The following is a 22,823-nucleotide window of genomic DNA, read 5'->3' on the forward strand; positions in this document are numbered from 1 at the left end:
GGTGCTCCCTGTTTTCTTTCATAAAAAAAGAGTTGGATGAAAGCGATTAGGGGGTAAGAATGGAGGGATGGGCAGCAGAGTGGATGGATCCTCCATTGAGAAGATCGTCTGTTTACTTTAACTTGAAAGCAGGTAGATGGATAGTGAGAGGGGACGATGAATGAGTGAAATGGAGGGCGGAGAAGGGTGGATGGATGGAGTGGTTCAGGTAGCCCTACCTGGGATAATGCACCCCAGCGGCAGGTTTTAATGGCATATAAAAGCCCAGGACTCATCTTTTATTCAGCTGAAAAGAGGCTGCCAGGTGAACACATACGTCCCATTAGGATGCAGAAACACAGATATGTGTGTGTGTTTGTTTTAGTACCTGAGTGCAGCTTAAATACACACAGCATCTTAAGGTATGTCAACTCAAGGAAGCACTTTAGGATAGTTTTCAGAAGTCCGCTTGGGAGCCAGGTGTATAAGCCCTTGATGTGCTTATGCATAGCATGTATAGTACCATAGATGGATTATTTCTGTCCTTGCACCAAATTGTAACACTTAATAAGAGCAAACACGCACACACAGACGTGTATATGTGCTCATTTAGGCCCATTTCCTTTGTGGCCATGCTCCCAGAAATATGCAAAGTGCTCCAAAGCTGCTTGCATATGTGCACACACAAACATGAAGATGCTTGAAGGCATGTTAAACATGCGAATGGCTGTTCCATATGTATGTGACTGTTTTTGGCCTCTTTCCCTGGAGCAGGACCTCCAGTTTCTGCTGGAGAACAGGGTGAGGGTGCAAGAGTCCACTTCAGGGCAACTGCATGTTTATGCACACGCACTCACTTGTCTGAGGTAGATCGCGAAAGAGCCATTTGCACTTTGTTGCTGAAAAGAAGAGTGGATTTAATAGTTTTTTGTCAGACCTGTGCACAAATATGAGAAGAGGAAAGCATGTATAAAAGTTCTTAATTTCACCCTTTCAGTCACATTAACTTCAAGGCCTTTCATATTCTATGATGCATTTGTCATTAGAATCTGAATGATAGAAAAGCTGGTTTAAAAAAAAAATTAAGATTATCATTTATAACGGTGCAAATAACAACTTTGCTTTTATATTTGTGTGTTTGAGACTTTTCTTCTGATTTTTAAACTGAATATATTCTGGTTTAAGGGTACCTGTTTGACAGTAGCATCCTAGATTCTAGGAATGAGTGATTTTCAAACAATATTTAACTGAGTACCTTCAGAATTCAAAGGAACCTCTGATAGAAGCATTGATCTATTTTTGTCTTTTTATTCTGTTGTTTCATTAAAAAAAACAACAACTCTTAGTTGCTTCTTTCACTACACAACATAAATGCATCCATCTGGGGGGAAGAAAGGCAGATTTTTCTTACCTATTACTTGTGTGTTGTAGGTGTTGTAGAGGTGATGAAAGGCATGCAGGCTCTCGATGTTTCCCCTGATGTCGAGACTTTATCCAACTACATCCTCCCTGTGTTCCCCAGCATTGATGCAGCTCGACAAGCCCTCAAGGTAATCCATAAATCTGTGTGAGGGTTCTTGTTTGTTGGTTTGTTTGGTTTTTTTCATGTGACCAGTTTTCATTTATGTTTATTCTGATTTAAAGTTGTCTGGGATTTTTTTTTTGTTGTTTTGGTCTTCAGGATGCAGGTATCTCTGTGGAGTCGGAGGGCTTTTTATGCTCAGAGATGCGCTTGGTGGCTGTGACCGACCTGGCCAAACTCTGCACTCTGTGTAAGTACACACTCTCTTATTCAGTCTAAAGAATCTCTGCAGCATTTTTTGCATTTTGCCTGCAGGCTAATTGGCCCAGCATTAACACACACACACACACACATTTGCCCACTTGCTTCTCGGTGCTCATCAGGCCTTTTAAGAGATTAGTTTGTGTGAATATGTAAGAAGCGAGAACGAGAGGCGCCTCAACTGGCAGAGGAATGGGATAGAGATGGCCGCTAAATAATGGATGACTCTTCCTGTTTTCCCTTTCTTCTGTTTTTAGTCTCTAGCATCCACCACTCATTTTCACAGGCAGCTGTTGCGTTTCTTTCATTTGTACTCCCTAGTGAATTTATTTTCCTTTTTCCTTTTTTTGGCCTCATGTGAAGAAAGTTTTACAGATTCTTTAACCCTCACATATCTTCCTAGAAATGGTGCTGGGTCTTATCTGCTGCCAACGTTATGTGTTGCCTTTTTGTGTGCAAAAAAATTGTCTTGGCAGAATAGTTAGATACTTTTCTCGAATGTGGAAGCAGAAACCAAGACCATGTCCACATGCTTAAATGCATTGAGTTTAGGGCTGTTCGATATAACGATATATATCGGATGACAATATAAAAACGTCTATCATTTCATTTTACGCTATCGTTTGTTTCGTGGTGTCGCAAAATAAACTGTTTACGGCAGTATTTTTTTCATCGTTTTGATGGTCACTGTAGTGGCTATATTAATTTCTTAAAGTTTTCTCTTTCCCTTATATTTCATATAACCACACTATGGACGGACAAGCGCCTGTTTTTATGCGTTGTGGTTAGCAACAACGACGTAACACCATCGCATGTCCGCTTGTTTATGTTCCACATAAACCTTTCACAATAAAGCTCAAGATCCTGTTGAGATTTTTCAAAATAAACTGAATCACGTGAAAGAGCAGATTATTTACGGATGAGAATTAAAAAAGAGCCGCCAGGTGCTAAAAAATAAACCTTAGACCAAAGAAAACGGCGGCCTTTACAACTTATGTCTAAAAATGTATAGTTTCATGCTTTGGTTAAAACACTCGACTCCAGCTACATGACGCGCAGCTGGAAACACTTCCTGTAAGACGAGCTGCCCGAGATTCACAAAATTTACAGAAAATGCTACATTTTTGTGATTTATATCGTTATCGGGACGATAGAATTCTTATATCGGGATATGAGATTTTGGTCATATCGCACAGCCCTAATTGAGTTACTGCCATGTGATTGGCATAGTGGTGTTTCTTCCAGTTAATAATGGCAGGTGAACGTAGAAGTCTTCACACAGGCAATGTGTCATCAGTGTTACACTTCGACACTGCCTTTTAGGCAGCGTTTGGGACTGTAGCTTCTGGCTTATTACTGGAATAGCATTACTTCTAATCACATTCCCTGTTTGCAGGGTTTTATGCAGACTGGTGAGGGTGGAATAACTATCACATTACAGCTTTAAACAAAGCTTTGAATTTAAGCTTTCTCCTGAACTTTGCTGAAAATGTGCTAAAAGCCTTGCATGTTAGATTATTGATTAGTTGAATTGCAAGGCCACCAATCCCAATCTTAAACTTCATTGCAGGATTCCAGAATGTGAATCGGTTTGTCGCTTTTTTTCCCTGTAATCATGATTTGTCTTCTCTTTCCAGTGTCGGATCCTTCCTTCCCCTCCCTGGACCTCGGTGTTTTCCGCAGCAGCCTCATTCTGGGCTTCAAAAAGTGAGTTATTAGCCTGCCGTCCCTTCATGTGTTCACATGTTCCCCATCACTTTATATTCCATATTTCTCCATATTTTGCCCCCAAACTCCTCACTGGCGTTTGAGGGAGGCCTGTAGCTATGTGGAGGTCACTGCAGCATATGCTATGAATATGACATGTGCAGCTGATCACACCATCTACAGTGTCTGTGCTTCAGCAGCTGCGGGGAAAAACACTACCACACACACATGCATGCAGACACATGCACACACACAAAAGATATACATGGATGCCTCATGCATATGGAGCTTGTCATCCCTTAGCTCTTGCCTCAAAGCACCGTGGGAGATATGTAAATTAGCAGATGCCCAACACTGTCGCTCATACCCAGACCCCCATACTGGTCTCTGGTTGTCTCACCCTACACAGACACACAAACGCAGACTGACCCACAGGCTTTCTTGAAGGGATGTTTATGAATATTTACAGTTTAGCACTACACACCCACACAAAAACACTCCAGCCCCTGAGTGAGGCTGGAGGTGTGTCAAGAGAAAAATGCTGACTTGTCTGCTGGGACCAAAGTTATTTCTTCCACTAAGCCAGGATACGCTCAGTTGAGCTTAAATTTGAGCTTTATAATTCAGCTGGTAGTTTCTTTGTTGTAGTGCATGCTAACTAACAAAAGGGAAAAAGTTATGCTGATTACTCTCAGGAATCCATCATTTAAAAAAACAAGACAATGCCATAGTTTGAGCTTGGCAGCATAGTTTTTACTTTAAGGACTAGAATTATAGCAAAATGCCTTTTTTTTTTTTTTTTTTAAAGCTAAAAATTTATTCAGAAGCTTTATAATAAAAATGTAGTAAAAATAATAAGACAAACTTTAAATCGAAATGTTTCTCTACATATGTGTCGTTTCCATTTTAACTCGCAGTATCCACGTTTGTTTTTATTTTATCTCCAGAGCTTTTTTTTATTTGCTTTTCTCTCATTGCACACACATGTACACACACACACACACACACACACACACACACTCTCTCACCGTTCTGATAGTTAGGTTGGCTGACAGGGTCATAATTGGGCTTGTCACTTGGGGACCGTGTGCGTCTGTGTGTGCATGTGTGTGTTTGCGAACGCCGTGTCATCGCTGTGTAAGACCTGCTCCTGTCAAAGACAAGGTCAGGGGATAATTTAATCATTAAAGACCTCTTCTTCCCTCCTCTCATCACCCACTTTCTCCTCCTTTCCGCCAACTAGCTGACAACGCCAGAAATGTCACACATTGTCATCATTTAGCCTGTGTGCATGTGTGTGACTTTGTTTCACTGTGTCTTTTGTGGTTTTTCCAGGCTTTTATACTGCCGTCTCTCCTCTCATGTACAGCGAGGTTGAGAATGTCAAATTACAAAATCTGTCGCTCTTTCTCGGTGTGTTGTGCCACACTGTCAATTCAGAAGCTACGGGAACATGACACTGTCTGTGTTACGATTACTTGATTTCAAATGTCATATCATGTGTGTTGTTAGAATAAAAGTTACGTCATTTATTGAGTAAGTCCTTAATGCAAAACGTCTTTGAGCGAAGATGTATCATTGTAGTTCCTGAAGAACTGGATTTTCCTCACTTTGGGGGGAAAATGTAGCAAAATGTACAGAATTTGTGTTTTTCTTTAAAGGTATGAAAATGTATTTTTGCTGCTTTAAATATTATATAGTGTTTTTACCTAATACTTTTTTTTAGTGTGGCGTTAAAGGGAGGCTGTTAACTACTAGCTTAAAACAGTTATATATTAACACAAAGATATTAAGGGAAAGTAAGCTGGTGACGCATAAAGATGTCCTTTTATATTTAAAGTATAGCCTATGCTTGCTTATGACCAAACTGCACAGCAACTCTGTGAAGTTGGAGTCTTGTTGACCTGCCCTGGGTACTCATGTCTTGTCCTCTACTGCCCCCTGCAGGTCTGCTGATGTGGAGAGCATGGTGAAGGTAAGAGGTCAACATGCCCATGCGGGCTGCAAAGAGTGATATAGAAGTACAACAGAGAGGTTTAGAAGGAGTTTATCAGCGGCTATGTTAGAACAAACAAGTGCAAATAAAAAGAAGCATTTTTTAAACTTGACACAAGTTTAATGAGACATGAGATGAATTTCTGTCTGCCTCTGATTGGCTTTTTTCTTGTAAGTTAAGATGAGTTGCATTTAGGAGGGTTGTAAAATAAGGGTTTGATATTTAATTTGCTTTTCTGACAGAAAGTCACATTCAGTAAAATCTACATTTTTACTGTACTGTTTATAAGATTGGGGAAACCTGCAGTCAGCTGAGACTGAAGAAGTCACTTGGATGAGTGACGAAACGTTTCTCCCAGAAAACGCTATGTCCAGATGAACAGAATCAACTTTTGGAGATAGAATCTACATTGTTAAAACATGGCCCATGCCTGTCATTATTTGGTTATGCCATGTACATTCTTCCACTTGCTGCATATGACGTACTGTAATTTCTATGTGTGATCAATTTGTGTTTCCAGATTACTGAGGTCTTATACAAAGATGAACGCTTCTCTAAAGGAAACTCTTCCCCTGCTGGTAAGGAAACATTTATATGTCCCATTCCTACCAACAATTCATGATGCTGATATCTTGTATACAAGGACATGCCTGGAATGTGTTTGTGTGCATTTGTGCAGGTGAGAAGGAGAGAGGAGTGAGAGTATGGCTGTACGTGTAACTCATATTGGTATTCAGAGTCGGGACTGTATGCGCTGTCACTTTCTAACTATAATTCAGATGACAAAAAAATGCTTTGCATGTGTTTACGTTCAGTCTCAGTAGCAGTGGACTGCTGCCCGGCCCACTTCTCATCATTTTGTGTGTGTGTGTGTGAGTGTGAGTGTGTTGCTGTGTGGATGAAAGACCTGCCCTCTCCATCGGAGGAAAGGGAGCCTAGCTGCTGACACAGCGCAGAGTAGTTAAAGTGGGTATGTGTGACTGTTAGGCAGCGTTTTTGCGCTGTCAGTGTGTGTGCAGAGCGTTAATGTCGCTGTGTGTGTGTGTGTGTGTGTGTGTGTGTGTGTGTGTGTGTGTGTGTGTGTCACAGAATGTCCAAAGTGCTGAAACTGGTGTGTGTGCAGGTGGGAGCGATGGAGACCGTTATCCATGTCACATCCAGTTACACGACATCTGCAAATGTGTGTGTGTGTACACGCTGCAGTAAGAGGAATCTGTCACTGCCAGCCGTCGTACATTCACTCAAACTCCAGCCCAAAAGCAGCTTCTGTCAGCAGAAAAGAAACACAATCACACACTCTGCAGAGGTTACAGAAAAATAGTATAAATGCACAAATGGCCAGAGTGACTGACACGGTGGCAAATGAAATGTATTCCCAAGACAACGGCTCACTGTGCATGTGTATATGCGTGTGTGTTTGTGCAGAAGCTACAGCCTACTTCCTGTATAATCTGATCGACAGCATGTCAGAAGGGCAGGTGCGGGCGCAAGAAGACAAATTGCGGAAATTCTTCAGTCAGCTGCAGTCTAAGGTACACACACCGATTAAGTTGATTGGGGGGAGAAATGCACACACCACACATTCATGTACTAACATCTCTATATCCAGTACATTCATAACCTTCCCACTTTAAAGGAGCTTGGACTGTCTGATCTGAGATGATGCGGTGTGTAATCGGACTCGGATTATTTACAGTATACACGCTCATCCTGTGCTCTATTTTTCAAGAGTGAAGGTTTGAGTTACGGGGTCCAGACATGTCGAAGAAGATTAAATCATGTTTTACATCAAGGATTTAGGGGGGGAAAAGGAAGAAACAAAAACTCTCTTCACTGGCTTTGTTTGGAATTTAAAGTGTAAAAAAAATAAATGTTAATCCTTAAGTGGACATTTTTTTTTTTGATACCAGTGTTGGCAGTGCTGTTTCTCACCTTCATCTGCGGAAATCCTTTTCATATAAAGCGATACTTCATATGCTTTGGAGCAAATATGAATATATATCACAATATTTATTAATTTGTCATTTTCCTTTAAATTCTAATCAGCATAAACATTCACAAGATGAAAGTATCCTAATCAATTTCTCAAAGTCCAGACTAGTGTTTTGTGAGAGTGTATATATCTTTGTTTGATTCTATTTTATTATTTTGGGTTTTGAGGTCTTTCATTTTTATCCAGAATTACATTATTTTATTCACCTTCAGGGTTTTTGACTATTGTATATTATATATTTTAGGATTTTTTTTTCTATATATATCCAGCCATTATTTAGGGTTTTTTTTATGTTTTTTTTTCGTCTTGTATGTATTTAAAGTTGTCCTGTTGTATTATATTTTCATCTCATTATTGGCTCATCAGTCATCTGTGGAGGGCCTTAACCCACATAACATAAAACACACAAAAGCTCAAACTCTCATCTGCAAAGTGGAATCCAGTGAATAGTTGCATATTCATTTTTGAGTAATGAGTCAATAGCGTCAACTCTAATTTGCATGCAGGTCATCTCTCAGGTATTAATCACCAAAAAAAGGATGTCACTGAAAGAGTTTTGCCATTTTGTTGTTAATTAGTCGTTAATGTCCCTTTATTGAAATTGCATCATTTCCAGTAGCACCTGATTACAGCGTTATGCTCCGCAAACGATTTTGAGCATAAGCTCTTGATGGATTTTTTTAAATTTAGTTGTGGCTGAGAGATTTTCAGCTGACTTTGTAACAGAAATCGACAGGTTAAGCTCGAGTTTCTTGCTGATGTTTGTTTTCCTGCTGATTTCTACACAGAATATAATGATTTCAGTAAACCTCTATCGAGGGATAAGGAACCTTCTGGATTCCTGCCACGTTCCTGAGCTTGTCAAGGTATTGAGCCCGACCTTCAGTCTTTTATTTTTAAATATACCTACTGTTACTTTGGACATTTTATTATATCGTTTTCAGGTAAATTAGAGTCAGTTTTTCCACTATGTTTTCTGCACTGTTACTCTAAGTGCTCATTATACTGCAGTAGAAATTGGATGCCAAGTGTTGACGCTGTGTGTGCATGTGTGTGTGTCAGGATGTGATGGCTTTGGTAGACCCCAAAGAGAAAGTCTCCAATGGCCCTGTGTCAGCTACTCCTCGTGCCACTGTAAGTAGGACATTGTGAAGGACGCATACAAAATGTTCAAGTTTCACAATTATCCTCATAACTTTCTTTGATGTGCCATTTTGTAAAGACATCTTCCCCACACCCCAAGTAAGAGCGCAGCTCTCCTGTGGAGATGAATGTCCATGTGTCTATTTGTACAAGCTCCTGTACCCGTGAGGTTGGACAGTGGTCATGTACATGTGTTTAACACCTTTCTGTCTCCTTTAGGGAATTGAGGGCAAGGTGTTGGCACTTGAGAATAAATTGGCTGAACTAAAAGCAGAGAACAAACCATTAGGACTTGTTCTCAAACAGGCCATCCAGGCTCTGAGTGCTGAGGAGGTAAAATTTCTTTTGGTCTCATAAGGCTCTTTTTCTTTTGTTTTCTTTTTTGAAGTTAGCTGCTTTGTTTTTGTGTTTGGTTTTGTGTTATTTTTTTTTCCTGAGAGCGTTGTTGTCTGATCAGAACCTGCAGCGTGCCCTCGAGCTGAAGCAGCAGCACGAAGAGGAGATGACAGCCGGCGGCTACGCCATCCTCATCAACCTGTGCTGTCGCCAAAACAATGTGGAGGAAGCACTGAACCTGAAGAGAGAATTGTGAGTGGAGCATAATGTGCGCACACAAACAAATTTTCTACACGCGCGCACACACACAGACGCACATGGCTGCACTGTGGCCAGTAGCAGGCCATTAAAGTTTAACTTGAGTGGTATTAGGGGAGACATTAATGCAGGGTCCAGCCGCTTAGTTGACTGGCTAAAACACAGGAAACTCTCCCCTCTGCCTCCCCCGTTTCCTTCTCTTCACTCACCACCTGCTTCCAGCATCAGCCTGAACACTGAGAACGTACAATAGATGAGTTGCATTACTGTAAGTGGAATACATTAATCAAGTCTGTCTGTTGCTATCTCTGTCTCTGCTTTTAGGAGTCGTAAGGACTCATCAGTAGCACTGGATGCCAGCAAATACCTTGCGCTGGTCAAGGTCCTTTCTGTAAATGGCAGAATGGAGGGTAAGTTAACCTAGAACTACAAATAATGTATTTTTTTTCCTTCTTTGTGCTATTAGTTTGACAAATTCTTTGATTAATAAATTTCTTAAGTTGTTAAGTCCTTTTTTTTTTTTTGAGTGATTAATCCTTTTTTGTTTTGTTTATTTTAATTTTGCGTGATGAGGATATTCTTATAAAGTTGAGCTTGCTCCAGTAGCCTTCCCTCTTTAAATAAAAGTAATACATACAATTGACTGCTGCTTTTTCTTTGTCAGTATATCTGGCTTGAACTTAAAAACCAATGCGCTTCTTTGTACGTGTCACCAGCTCTGTCACAATCTGTCATTTCCCCTCCCTCAAACCACATTAGCTGGCTATTTCCAGAATGCTACGGTGGGTTTCCTTCAGCCCATCGAAGACCCAATTACCATCAGTTTTGCCGCTCTGCTTTTTGCACCCAATGACAGGAAAAATGTTTCCCTTGTCTCTCCTCGCCGTTCCTCTCCTCCCCTTTTGCTATCTCTCTATCTGACCCTCTCTCCTCTGCTCCGTCGCAAAGCGTGTCATTCTCTTATCCCCTCCAACACACACACATACACACACGCACATCCGTGTCAGTGAGAAACGAGAGAGGGGAAAATTACAGGACTGTGTGTATTTTTCCAGAATTATTGAAATCTGCCTTGATGCTAATGGCAGATCATGTCCACCAAAGTGCTTGAACATTTCTCACACACACATACACACAGCGACACGCAAATTTGCATGTGAATTCAAGCAAAAGGCATTTGGTGGCACGGCGGTTGGTGTTATCCATCTGTGTATGTGTGTTGGGGTGTGTATAGGCAGCGCTAACGCATTTGCCATTAGTCGGAGTGTGCATATGGAGGGGGACGCTTGTCAGCCACATTAGCACACATGGCTAACCTTGATTTTAGCCTGTCCCCACCCAGACGCTGGTCCGCCTGGCTCCCAGCACACACCAGGACCAGATGAAGATCATGTCTCCTGGCATCCTTCTTTACTTCTCACTGTCTCTAATGGCTTTTTTTGTTTTTTGCTCATGGCTCTCTCATTTCACCTAACAGGCGAACTTTGTTTTTACAATACGTCATCCTTTTCACTTTATTCTTTTTACTTACCTTCCCCTGTTGCTCTTAGGTAATTCTTCATAATTGATTCCTCTTCTAATAGCTGATTGATCTTCCTATGCTGCTCGCTCCTCAGATTAACTTTCACATGTCCATAAATCTTCCTGATCTTGCATCTCTTTGGCTTTTTTTTTTCTAGCATGTTGAGGTCCAAAAACATCATTGTAGGTTCATCTGTTGAGATTTAGGAAAAGATTCTCCTGTCAACATGGGCAGGTGGAAAACTGCTGAACATTAAAATGTTTATTATTGTTATTATGTTTTATTCAGTACTGTAATAGTCCACATTTAGTGTCTATTTCAAACAAATTATATAAAATCCAGTGTTTATTGGCTAATACAGACATATGCTGTTATAAACACTTTTGTTAACAAGATCTACTCCAGATATCTTACTTCCACCAAAATATATGTTTGTGGTATTTTCTTGAGAATATCAAAATGATGTGCTTTAACTCACTGGATCTAGATGCAGTTCTGGATTAATCAAAGTTGAGCCAATCTTCACCCAATGCATCCATAACCCTTTAAGTAACAGATCCAGACGATCACAAAGAGTGCACCCAGCATAGCCTCTGTCCTCTGAGTATCCTCTCTCTCCATCTTTGCAAGCTCTGTCCTTTTTTAAATATACCTCTTCTATCACAGCCATCTGTTTGACCTGCCCTTGCTCCGCTTCCTCCACCTGTCCATCCTCCCACTTTGGTAAACAGAACTTGTTCTGGCTTTTGGTGGTCCTGGATATGTCTTTGGAGCTATGTGTGTTTGGGAAAGAGACATCACTAGCAGTCATGTCATGGAACATTAGGTGAACCACTGGGCTGTGTGATGTTTGTTTACCTGGCCTGTCTGCCTCCCCATCTCTTCAAGTGTGTGCGCACACGTGTGTGTGTGTGTGTGTGTGTGGTCTGGCTCGCTGTGCTGGCCATGATGCTCGGCTGAGCTGATGGATATGCATACTGGCTAAACGAACAGATGAAGGGGGAGATGGAGAGAGGACGCCGTGGGGGAAGTTTGGACGGTGGACGGAGGGATGTTAGCTAGTGTTGATCCATTTGGGCAGATCAACTCCAAGCCATTGGTCTCAGTGATTAGTGGGTCTGTCAGTTAGTGATGGAGAGAGGTACGGAGAAAGGGAGAGTGGGAGGCATGGAGATGGATAGTCGGAGTGAAGCACAAGTTTCACTGGAAGTGATAAATAGTACAGACTTGACAACGACTCAAGTCATTAGAGATATTGTTTAATGTTGATACCACCATTTGTAATCAACTCTGTGGAAAACCGTTCTTTAGGGGGAAACTGTTCTGTTTTTTGAAGGTTTTCTTTGTTTTTCTTGCTCAGTTCGTCTGTTCATGAAGTGATGTCTGTTTCATTTTTGTCATTCTGTTTATTGACATTTGAGTGCATTGACACTAGTAGTGCAGAGACCTAAACTGTTATTATAAGCATGTTAAGTGTAGCTTTATTATCATGTATGCTGGTTGAGTTGAATGAAGAAATATTTTCACTATGACAAAATTAGCATAATTTTAAGTTTTCCCACGAAGGTGACTTACAGCAACATTATTAAACTGAACAGATTTAATTATCAAACGTTTGTGTCACACATCCACACATTCTTCCATCAAGCTCACCTCCCTGATTTGTGGTGCTTGTGTTCTTTGTTGAAAGAAGTTAAAAGCACACCTATGAGTGGGACAGAATATGAATATTGCATTATATCTTTTTGCTTCTTCTTACATTACATACATTTATACACTCGTTTTTACACGAGTGGTGAGCAATGAATTTTCACCAAGGGGCCTCATGAGAGTCGTAGAGAACCGCTCCAATAAGCTGATCTCAATTCTGCTCATGAATTTTATCTCTTCATAAGCTTATTAGTGCAGTCCACCACAACAGTCCCGATTTCTCATGTGGCCTCTTGGGGAAATTAAATGCCCACCCCTGCTTTAAACCAATTCCACCACTAATTTTACTTATCAGGGTCATGATTTAGTTACTGCTTAAGGTAATGCTTATGAAATAAATTAGCCTGAAAGGAAAAGACTTGAGGGTAATTTAAAAGTTGCAATGAAGAAAGCGGCTAAAATGTTGGGGTGGGGGGGCAATTGGAGGGCAGATCGTCTAAATCCTCTTGCTTTGTCTTCAGTGGCACAGATATGATACGGGGAATTGCAGTGTGTTGAGTATCGCAGAATTGGTAAAACGTGGGAATATATTTGTAGTTGGAAACTATGTTGATGGTATCAATTGCTGATATCTTGATAATTAAAAACAGAAACAGAGCAGCAACAGAAACCGGATAAGTTGAAAGAGTACCCTTTATCTTCATCAGGCCCACATTCAATTAACCAAACTTATCCCTTTTGAAAAGCTTAACCCTCCTTTTATTTTCTCCCCCTGTTTAGCGGTGTCTCCTCCACTGCTAGTCACCCCATCCCCCTCTTCGCCCCTCTATTTTTTCCCCCCGTCCCATTAAATCTGTGACAGCCATGGGTTCCCATCGCAATAACAACTGGCATAGGGAGGTGGAGGGCTGGAGAGACAGACTGAAATTAGGATGCCAAAGCACTCACCAGTGGCCCCGTATCTCAGCCCACGAGGGTGTGTGTTCCCAGTAGAGTGACACTCGTTTGAGGGGTTTTGTTGTATTAACAGCTGTGTAGGTGTGGATATCATTACTCCCATGTGTTCACTTTATTTGCTTTCATGCATCTGTGTACTAAAGTCTTCACCAGTGAAAAGAGCGAGGATCTTTGTAAGACAGGATCCAACATTATCCTGCATTTGGAGGCTTAATGGTGATTATTCAAATATATTCTGTGTCTGTGCATCTCTCCATCTCCCTCCTCCTTCTTGGTCATGCTGTATAGATTAGTATCCGTGGTGGAGAGCGGCTGTATCGCTGTCAGTCCATTAGCAGCTGTCTAAATAGATGGTAAACGCATCTTAATTGCTTTACCCTGATACACCACATATACACACACACAAACCACACTCTCTTTTCACCATTTAGCCCCTAGTGTTGGCCAGATGGACGCGTGGCCCAGTAAAAAGCCCTCCATTACCGGCTGGACTTGACCAAACTGATCCACCCCTCAGCCCGCTTAGCGAGGTCTCACTGGGTCCACGGCGGGCCCTTGTCGCCACATACCTATAATTTAGCCCCCCAAGTGCTTTCCACATGGCCACGGCAAAAAGCTGGCCTCCATTGTAGAGGTCTGGTAATTGTAGTCTCGTTTAGAAAACTGCAAGTAGCAATTAGCACAGAGTTGGCATTATACGGGGTTGGATTTGCATCCCCCGCTGGGTGCAAAATTCTGTTTTAATATGGGTTTGTTTCCCCCACATGGAATTAGCTAAAGGGGCCTTTTATCACATTCACACACCCTACTCTTCTCCCAGCCAATATCTGCCCTCCTCTCGCTTTCTTTCTCCTCTCTGCATCATCTCTCTTTCTCCTTCTCTTTTGTTCTTTTCATGTGCCCGTTCTCTGTCCATCTAATCCACTTTCACATCGCTTGCTTTGATGGAGAGGTGCATGCTGACACCTCACTGAAGCGTCGCACACAGATGTGGGAGCAAGCGTTGCTGACGTTTCTTCCTTTCCATCTCAGAGGCAGTGGACATCCTGAAGGAGATGAAGGAGAAGGATGTGCCGATGAACGACACACACATGACCACCCTGTTTCACGCGCTCAACGCTGTAGCGGCCGGAGGCGATATCCCTTCCATCCGCCGACTGCAAGACACGGTCTTTACCCTCGGTCTGGTCAAGCCCACTGCTAATCTCTGCTCCCCCGTGGTTACTGCCTACCTGGTCAGGTAAAAGAGATCCTAAGTGTTACAAAAGTGTCCCAAACTCCCTTAAAGTTAAAACATCTATTTGAGTTGTATGTTCCAGTTTTATGGCTGATGGTCTCCACTTAACCAGCCAACAAGCTCACTTTTGTTTTCAGATTTGAGCCTTCATCTGCCAAAGCCTGTTGCCAGGTGTGTGTATGCATGTGTGTCTCAATGAGTCACTCATTCCTCCCTATGATCATAGCTGAGGTTATATTCTGGGTCAGCGATTCAGATAGAGAGAGGATGTAGAAATTGCTCATTTATGTTAGCCGTGTGTGTTTATGCGCGTCAGAGCCAGGTTTTGTTTGTTTGAGGATGCGCCAGCTGCAACCTCTCCCATGAGCTCCCCCACCCCTGATCCCCTGAAACACCCACTGCTCTCCTCTGAGGTTTAAGTGTGGGTGTGTGGGGAGAGATGGCCATCGATGCTGCTTCTCATAATGCAAGTATGCAAATGAGCATTAGCAAATATTGGCTGCGGGGTCACTGCTATTGCCCCACCCTCAACTCTATTCGGTTTGTGTGTGTTTTTCAGCGCATGTGCGTGTTCTATTTGTCGAAGCAGCTTTTAAGTAGATCAACTCATTAGCATGTTAATTATGTACAGACCACTAATTGCTGGATTTACCATAGACACGTAATGCGCGGTTAGGGGGCACACACACATACTGTGCATGCTTTCATGTGCAGTTTACCTCTAGCGTGCTTACTGCAGCAGAGGTAGACCTCTGCAAAGAAAGCTCGCTTGCGCGCACACACATACACACACTCTCTCTCACCGGGTGCTCCCTTGTTGCTGTTTGTGTTGCTGTAAGTATGGTCTCTGGCACAAACAGTTTCGAGGTTCACTCGTTAATCACTGCCTCTGTGAGATTAGCAGGCTAATTTACTACTGGGTCATCAACAGCCGCCAAAACACAAATGCACACAGCAGCTTAGCACAGCCTCGTTCACAAATCAAGTGCCAGTTGTACTTCCTCCAAATGATACTGCAGTGAACACACACTAATAAACACGAAGGAAAAAGATGGTTGTTGGTATTCTAACATCTGTCATGTGTTTATGATTTGTTAGTAGGACATTTGGGTACGCTTAGTTGGCTGGTTGTTGAGTGTTGGTCAACTCATCTGGTGTGCAGATAAAATTTTGACAAAGTTGTCCAGTTTGCTGTTCATAAAGTAGATTGGTGTAATTGTAACAGATGGCTTAATTCTACTTAAAATTGATAGATGAGTAACAACTTAATAATAAAGCTTATTCAGGACACTCTTGTGAATAATCACTATTTTATTAACTTTATTTTACTTTGGCTACAGAGTTATCTTAGTTACGTTTTTAAATCCTATTTTAAAACAGCAAATGTCTTAAATTAGTCTTTTGTGAAAGTGCAGTGGTGGTTCTTGTAGTTCCAACAGTGGTTCAGTCAAGCCTCAGTACTGCAACACTTGACTTTTGCACGCCGGTTGAATCAGTCTCTTTGCCCTCTTCTCTTTTTTATCTTTTATCTTCACCCATTCTCCACCTCTTCATTCCGTCAGTCAGCGGACAAACAGTCGGAAGGAGGAGGAGGAGGAGGGATGAAGGGAAGCGATAAAAGAGGACAAAGCAGGCATCACTCCCGCCTGCACCCATCTCATCGCAGCGTCAGCGCTAATGACTTAATGAACACTTCTCCGCCAGATTAGCCCTTGACAGCCCATCATATGCGCCGCCCCGTTAGCCGTCATGCCTGTCCGCTTTGTATTGTGTCTGCTAACCTGCGACTACGCTAGCTGGCAGCTAGCTCACATTGCCACATCCTCGTGGAAGTGATTAGCAACAGTAAATGCTAATGAGTCCAGCAAAATGAAGAGCTGGCAGGACGTGGATGATAAGACGGCAGCCACGTTGATGGAATATGAGGAGGAGGGTAGAGCTGAAAAGAGACAAGTGGCTCAGAGAAAAACGCCTCATTCACTCCCACTCCCTAGGAATAAAAGGAAGAAATGGAAATCCCATGTAGAGAAATCGAAGCAGCCGGAGTTGAATAATGGAAGAACGTGAAAAGACATGCTAAAACATGCATGTTTAACTCTTAACATGGTCGATACTAAATTAAGCTTATGTTTAAGTTGGTCTAATGAATATTTTTGACATATTAATCCTTTTAAGCCAACTGTTTTCTGATTGGCTGCCCCTCATAAACATAACAGCAGGTGGGTGCTCACAGCCAGGGCAGTGTGCATGAGATGGCCATGTAAGGACGCTGCCTCTGATTGATGTAGCAGAACAGTCTGAATATGGGCTTTGGCTCATAAGGTTTGTATATAATGATATATATATATATATATATATATATATATATATATATATATATATATATATATATATATATATATATATATAGCCATTAAATAACAAGTTGGGAACGGCTGAATTATCTGTTCAGCCAAAATGGTGATGGGAATGATTCACATTACCACAACGTTACACGCACAGTTTCAATCATGTGGGGGGGGGTGAACCGTACTAGCATAAGTGCCTTTCTTGAATACATGTAGTGGTGTGATGATCAGTTTCATTTGTGTTTCAAGACACAGACACCTCGTTTTCCCTCACGCGAGGACAGTGGCTTGATAACAGGCCTGCTCATCTCCTCCGAACAAAAGGGGGAGGAGGGGTGACGGAAATGGAGAGGGAGGTAAAGAAGGGGGAGTAAGATGAGGTAAAATGAGCTTCCTTGTCTAATCCTTCAGGTTTCTATGGAGCAAAGCGCTCGTTATTTTTTCAGGGCTTAATTGGCTGGAAAGTGGCTGACATGCAAAGTTGGGGACATTAACAGGGCTGTGCGCTGCAGTAAATGGCAATGCAAAGTGACAGTTAAATTGTACCTAGGGGAAATTATCCATCTTTCGACATCTTTAGCTCTTTTTTTGGGGGGGGGGTTAGCGGGCGGAGAGAGGGGAGGAAGGCAGAAGGGGTATAATTGCAACGCCAGGCCCCTTTTCTCTCTCTCTTTCTCTCTCATTAGAAAAGAGGGATTATAAGTAGTTATGGAGTTGCTTGATGGAGGGATGAATAAGGTGGACAGATAGTTGAGATGATGAAACAAATGAGGAATGAAATGGCCTTGTGCACCACACCATAATAGTTAAAGTAATTGTATGTATATGATACGTCAACTACAAAGAGCATACTGTACTTTTTTCCCCATCCCTCTCTCATTTTGGGGGGTAAACTGCACACCAACGCCTCCCTTTCTGGTCTCCTCCCATCTCCACACTCTTTCTCTCATTTTCAAAAATCTCTTAGTCTCTCTTCTGCGTTGTTCAATCAGACTGTTATGCATTTGAACAGCCTCTTGACTGCCGCTGCTGAATAATGTTGTCCCTCTTCATTTCAATTAGCAGACCTCTTTGCCTTCCAACCCTAATCACTCCATCCCTCCTCCCTCCATCACTCTCTTCTGCTGCTGCTGGCTCACAGAAGCTGAACTCAAGGTCACATCATTTTTTGTCCTTTTTTTCCCTCTAAAGTTGTTGGTCTTTTTGGACATATTTCACAAATCTGCTTATTTAATTGATTAGATGAGAGGGAAAAAAACACTGCAAAAACTATACCTGTCCATTCTGTCTGACACTGTCTTTTTCTCACGCATTCACTCTGCCCCTTGCCTCCTTTGTGGGTGCCTTATATGCTTTGACCTCTGTGTGATTGACATGGTAATTACCCAATCAACAGATTGATGGCAGCGCTGTCACAATAGAGGGGATTGATGTGGTCTCTCCCACTCCCCCTTCTTGCTCTTGCTCTCTTACTTCCTTTACCTATCTCTGCCTCTCTACTTCTCTCGTTATCACTCCTTCAGGTGCACTCATCCTCCTTCTGCATGCTCTTTTGTTTGTTGGAAGGGGTGAAAGTAGAAGGTTAGGCGGGGGGGTGACATGAGATGAAGCTGTGGTGATGCTGCTGGCGGGGTGGGGGGGGGGGGGACTAATTTTGTTGCCATATTTCTGTTAAATTGCTCAGCTGGGGGGTGAGGTCATCGGAGGAGTGTGAGAGCTGACAGCATGGGGGGGAAAAGATGGTGTGGAGGAAGAGAGACGGAAGGATAAAAAGAAGACGGGAAGGTTAGAAGAAAAGGGAAATGAGAGAAGAGAAAATGAGGGGAAGGTTAAAGGGCGTTGAAGAGACAAAAGGAAGAGCAAGAGAAGTTTGAAGGCGCAAGAGGAGCAGAGCAGAGAGGGTAAAGATCAGTGGAGTCCTTTTATCTGTTGCATTGCTTCCCCTCTAACAGCCTGTCCAGAGAGACATTAGCCCCTCACAGATAGGTGTGTGAGAGTGTGCCTGATTGTGTGAGAATGATGTATTGGGGCCAAAAGGCTTCATCGCCCACAGTTGTGCTGTCATGAATTCAAAGGCCTGTATTGTTGGGGTGGGTCATAGTGCTTGAATGGGAGGTCACAGGGTTAACACCCCATGATACGCTCTTCTATTCTCTACTGACACAATCCTGTACATGACTGATTGCACAGACCTGGCATCTAACTCGCTCTCTGCTCTCTCTCTCTTTGTCTGTATCTGCAGTAAGGACGTGTCCGGAGCTCTCGAAGCGGCACTCGAGTGTCAGAAGCGCTACAACCACCTGCCTCGCATCCACGACATTATTGTTGCTCTGGTGGAGAAAGGAGAGACTGAGTTACTGCAGAAAGGTTACACACTTTGTACATAGTCATCACGTCCTGTCCTTCAGCTACCTTTTTCCACATCCAGTAACCCATCTATCATCAGTTTGTATTAAAAAAAAATACTAATGGGCAATTTATTTATTTATTTTTCCTTAATATTGTAAAGACTATTAGAGAATCTGGCAATCCCCTAGAAGGAAGCATTTGTCAAGGACTAATTTTTAACAGGAAGAAACCTCCAACAGAACCATATATTTATAACCCACTATAAAACATGGATGTTGCTATTGTCATATCACTCATAGATCCTTTTCAAGGTACCGATGGGTGTGACTTGTAGTTTGACCAACGATTCATCAATCAGACGTTGTTAGCCAGTGAGCATATCTGAAATAATCTTTCTTTCTGAAACATACTAACTAGAATATAGAAAATAGACTTTGCTATATTTTGTTTGACCCAAAATTAGCGGCTGAGCTCATAAACTAATCGGAAAGTGTTTATAGATGTCTGGGCAAACAGCTGCTTTGATGAAAGTTTAGGGCACTTCCTGTATTGTCCTTACATTTCCGGCCAGGAAGCTTCATCCAACCTTTATACTGCCTGTGGTCTGAGCAGGGGCTTAGGGAGTAACTTTGAGTATTGTAACTCCCTTTATTTAGGCCTCCCTCGCTCCTCTCTCTACCATTTGCAATTAGTACAGAACGCTGCTGCAGCCTTTTATCAGGTGCCAGAATGCATGATCATATTACTCCAGTTTTAGCCAACTTACACTGGCTTCCTGAGAAATTTCGCATTGATTTTAAAATTCTTTTACTCACTTATAAAATCTTAAACAATATCGTGCCTAGCTATTTAACAGAACTCCATTTGTATAATCCTAAAAAGCACTAAGATCTTCAAACCAGATGCTCTTAATACAACCTAAGTCTAGGCTGAAAACCAGAGGTGATCGTGCCTTTGCTATCGCAGCACCTGGACTGTGGAACAGTCTCCCTATTGCCAATCACACTTCCGAGTCTATTCAGTCTTTCAGATCTCGCTTAAAGACTCATCTTTTTACCTTGACTATGACTAGAGCTGTGCGATATGACCAAAATCTCATATCCCGATATAAGACTTCTATCAACACAAAAACATTTTGCATTTTCTGAAACTTCTGTGAATGTCGGGCAGCTCGACTTGCGTGAAGTGTTTCCAGCTGGGTATCGTGTACCTGGAGTTGAGTGTTGCATGAAACTGTACATTTTTAGACACAAGTTGTAACAGCCGCCGTTTTCTTTGTGAGTATTTATTACACGGCGTGCTGCGGGGAAAAGCCTGTTCTAACGTTTGAGTCAAAGGTTTATTTTTTTAGCACCTGGCGGCTCTTTTTTGCTTCTCATCCGTAAACACTCTGCATACTCTTTCACGTTTATTTTGAAAAGTCTCAACAGGATCTTGAGCTTTATTGTGAAAGGTTTATGTGGAAAATAAACAAGCGGACATGCGATGGTTTTACTGTCATTGTTGCTAACGACAACGCATAAAAACAGGCGCTTGTCCGCCTGTAGTGTGGTTATATTAAATATAAGAGAAAGAGAGAACTTTAAGAAATTAATATAGCCACTACAGTGACCATCACAACGATGAAAAAATATTGCTGTAAACGGTTTATTTTGCGACACCACGAAACAAACAATAGCGTAAAATGAAACGATAGACGTTTTTATATCGTCATCCGATATATATCGTTATATCAAACAGCCTTAAGTTATTTTGACTATCATTTGGTTGGCTTCTATGTTTGTCTTGTCTTGTGTTGCTGTTTGGTAAATTTGTCTTATTTTATTTATTTCCTAATTTGTGAAGCACTTTGATGACGTTGTTTTTAAATGTGCTATATAAATAAATTTTGGTTTGGTTTGATTTGATTTATGGAGGGGCAGCCATATGCTATAGCTGGGGTTTAGGCAAGAGGGAAAAAACATAACTACGGGATCATTCAGGTTGTTTGATCGAGCTCAAATTAAATATTTAGTGGTTCCACATCCTCTAAGGACGAGAAGATTTTACATTTTTCTTAAATTTAAATTTTTTCATTTATAAATTATAACATGCATGTTTGTTTTGTCATGCAAACAAGAATAGTCCTGGTGGGATTTCAAACATTTTTCATTAACCTACAGATTAGGAGTGACAAAAGACGGGTTAATCTGAACACTGGACCAGGATTCCCCAGAGTTCAGAAGTTCAGAATAGCTGTGTACTCTGTCACTGCGTCTCACAGCTATAATCCAAATTTTTTCCCCCACTCCAGCTTAGCGTGAACCATTTTTGTTTCCTCTGATTGACTCCAACCTTTTGTTATTCATTTGGGTCTTTGTGTGTGGGGAGGAGCTATTCTAAAGTGCTCATTCAGTGTTTGCGTTAAACGCACATGTAACAAGTGCCAACAATCCCAAGAGAGCATAAGAGGACCAGAGAGTGAGAAAGGTTCAGACCAGGGTCACGGTGAAGCATGTCAGCCAGTCACATTTAGAACAGTCTCCCTGTATGTTGACAGCGATGCGGTGAAAAGGTCAAGTTCGGTGAGCCGCTGGGGCAAGTGGCTCTGGAGTACGTAAAGGTTGAAACTGTACAGTGGAGCACCTCTCCACTTCCTTCCCTCCCCTCTGTCTCCTTTCATTCCCCCAACATGCCAAAAGGTGACAAACCCTCACAGTTAGTCGCTGCACCCTTAAATCCAAAGTAACTCTGATTAAAGTGCTGAAAGAGGCCAGCATGTAAAGCAGTGTCAACTTACGAATAACAAATTACACCGCCTCTCACTCCATCATATAAAGCATCAGAGAGGATGACTTGTGACATAAACCTTGAGTCGCACTCGCAGCATCGTGAGTACCCCTGTGGACCCATGCTGATGCAGTGCACGAATAGTCTAAAAATTCACCTTAAAATACACCTTTTAAAATAAAAGAGAAGAAAAGCTTCCAGCAGAATGGCCTTCAGCTGTCCAAAACACACTAAAAGCATGACACAGCTTGTCAAAATCTTCATTCACATGTGTGACCTTGGTTTGGTTTCAAGCACCAACAGAAAAATAAAGTATAGGGTTTTCAGAGGGTCTGGCAATTATAGCAACTACTGAGCTATTTTCAGATAAGAAGAGGACAGAATACTTTTAACCTGGAAGTTTCAACAGGATCCTGCTGGTGTGGTTCAGTCTTGGGAAGATAGGATTTGCACATAGAAAATGCTACATCATTTAATCCAGTCAGAAACTCTGAAAACTTGTTCACATTGGAGCCAATCAGTGAAATATTTCCAGCTTTAAATGAGTGCAAATGAAGGGAGTAGGATTATTCTTTTTTTTCTGTTTGCTGAATATGCAGATTCATTTAGGTTACTGAAAGTTTGCAGAGTGTGTGTTTGTTTGTGTGTCTGGTACCTGTTCTGAAGCTGCTGGATGGAGATAGTACGTAACGCTGAGCAGAGCGTTTTAGCAAGTTCACCGGGGCAGCTTAGGCTTTCATTCGGGACCTGTGTTTGTTTGAGAGCTGTCTTGATAGGGCTGCTTTGTGAGTGGGAC

General features: G+C 41.9%; 1 protein-coding gene across 1 annotated transcript in view; it reads left to right on the forward strand.

Moving 5' to 3' along the window:
- The window catches only part of lrpprc (leucine-rich pentatricopeptide repeat containing), a 58,417-nt gene that overhangs the window by 11,370 nt on the left and 24,224 nt on the right, over positions 1 to 22,823 (forward strand). The window contains exons 12-24 of the mRNA XM_004570095.4: positions 1,411 to 1,529; positions 1,661 to 1,751; positions 3,400 to 3,469; positions 5,417 to 5,444; positions 5,986 to 6,043; positions 6,891 to 6,997; positions 8,247 to 8,324; positions 8,521 to 8,592; positions 8,821 to 8,934; positions 9,059 to 9,189; positions 9,520 to 9,605; positions 14,357 to 14,564; positions 19,152 to 19,276. Coding sequence (XP_004570152.3) covers positions 1,411 to 1,529; positions 1,661 to 1,751; positions 3,400 to 3,469; positions 5,417 to 5,444; positions 5,986 to 6,043; positions 6,891 to 6,997; positions 8,247 to 8,324; positions 8,521 to 8,592; positions 8,821 to 8,934; positions 9,059 to 9,189; positions 9,520 to 9,605; positions 14,357 to 14,564; positions 19,152 to 19,276 — 1,287 coding nt within the window. The remainder of the gene's footprint in view (positions 1 to 1,410; positions 1,530 to 1,660; positions 1,752 to 3,399; positions 3,470 to 5,416; positions 5,445 to 5,985; positions 6,044 to 6,890; positions 6,998 to 8,246; positions 8,325 to 8,520; positions 8,593 to 8,820; positions 8,935 to 9,058; positions 9,190 to 9,519; positions 9,606 to 14,356; positions 14,565 to 19,151; positions 19,277 to 22,823) is intronic.

The sequence above is a fragment of the Maylandia zebra genome, linkage group LG13, assembly GCF_041146795.1.
Source record: "Maylandia zebra isolate NMK-2024a linkage group LG13, Mzebra_GT3a, whole genome shotgun sequence".
Classification (NCBI taxonomy): Eukaryota; Metazoa; Chordata; class Actinopteri; order Cichliformes; family Cichlidae; genus Maylandia; species Maylandia zebra.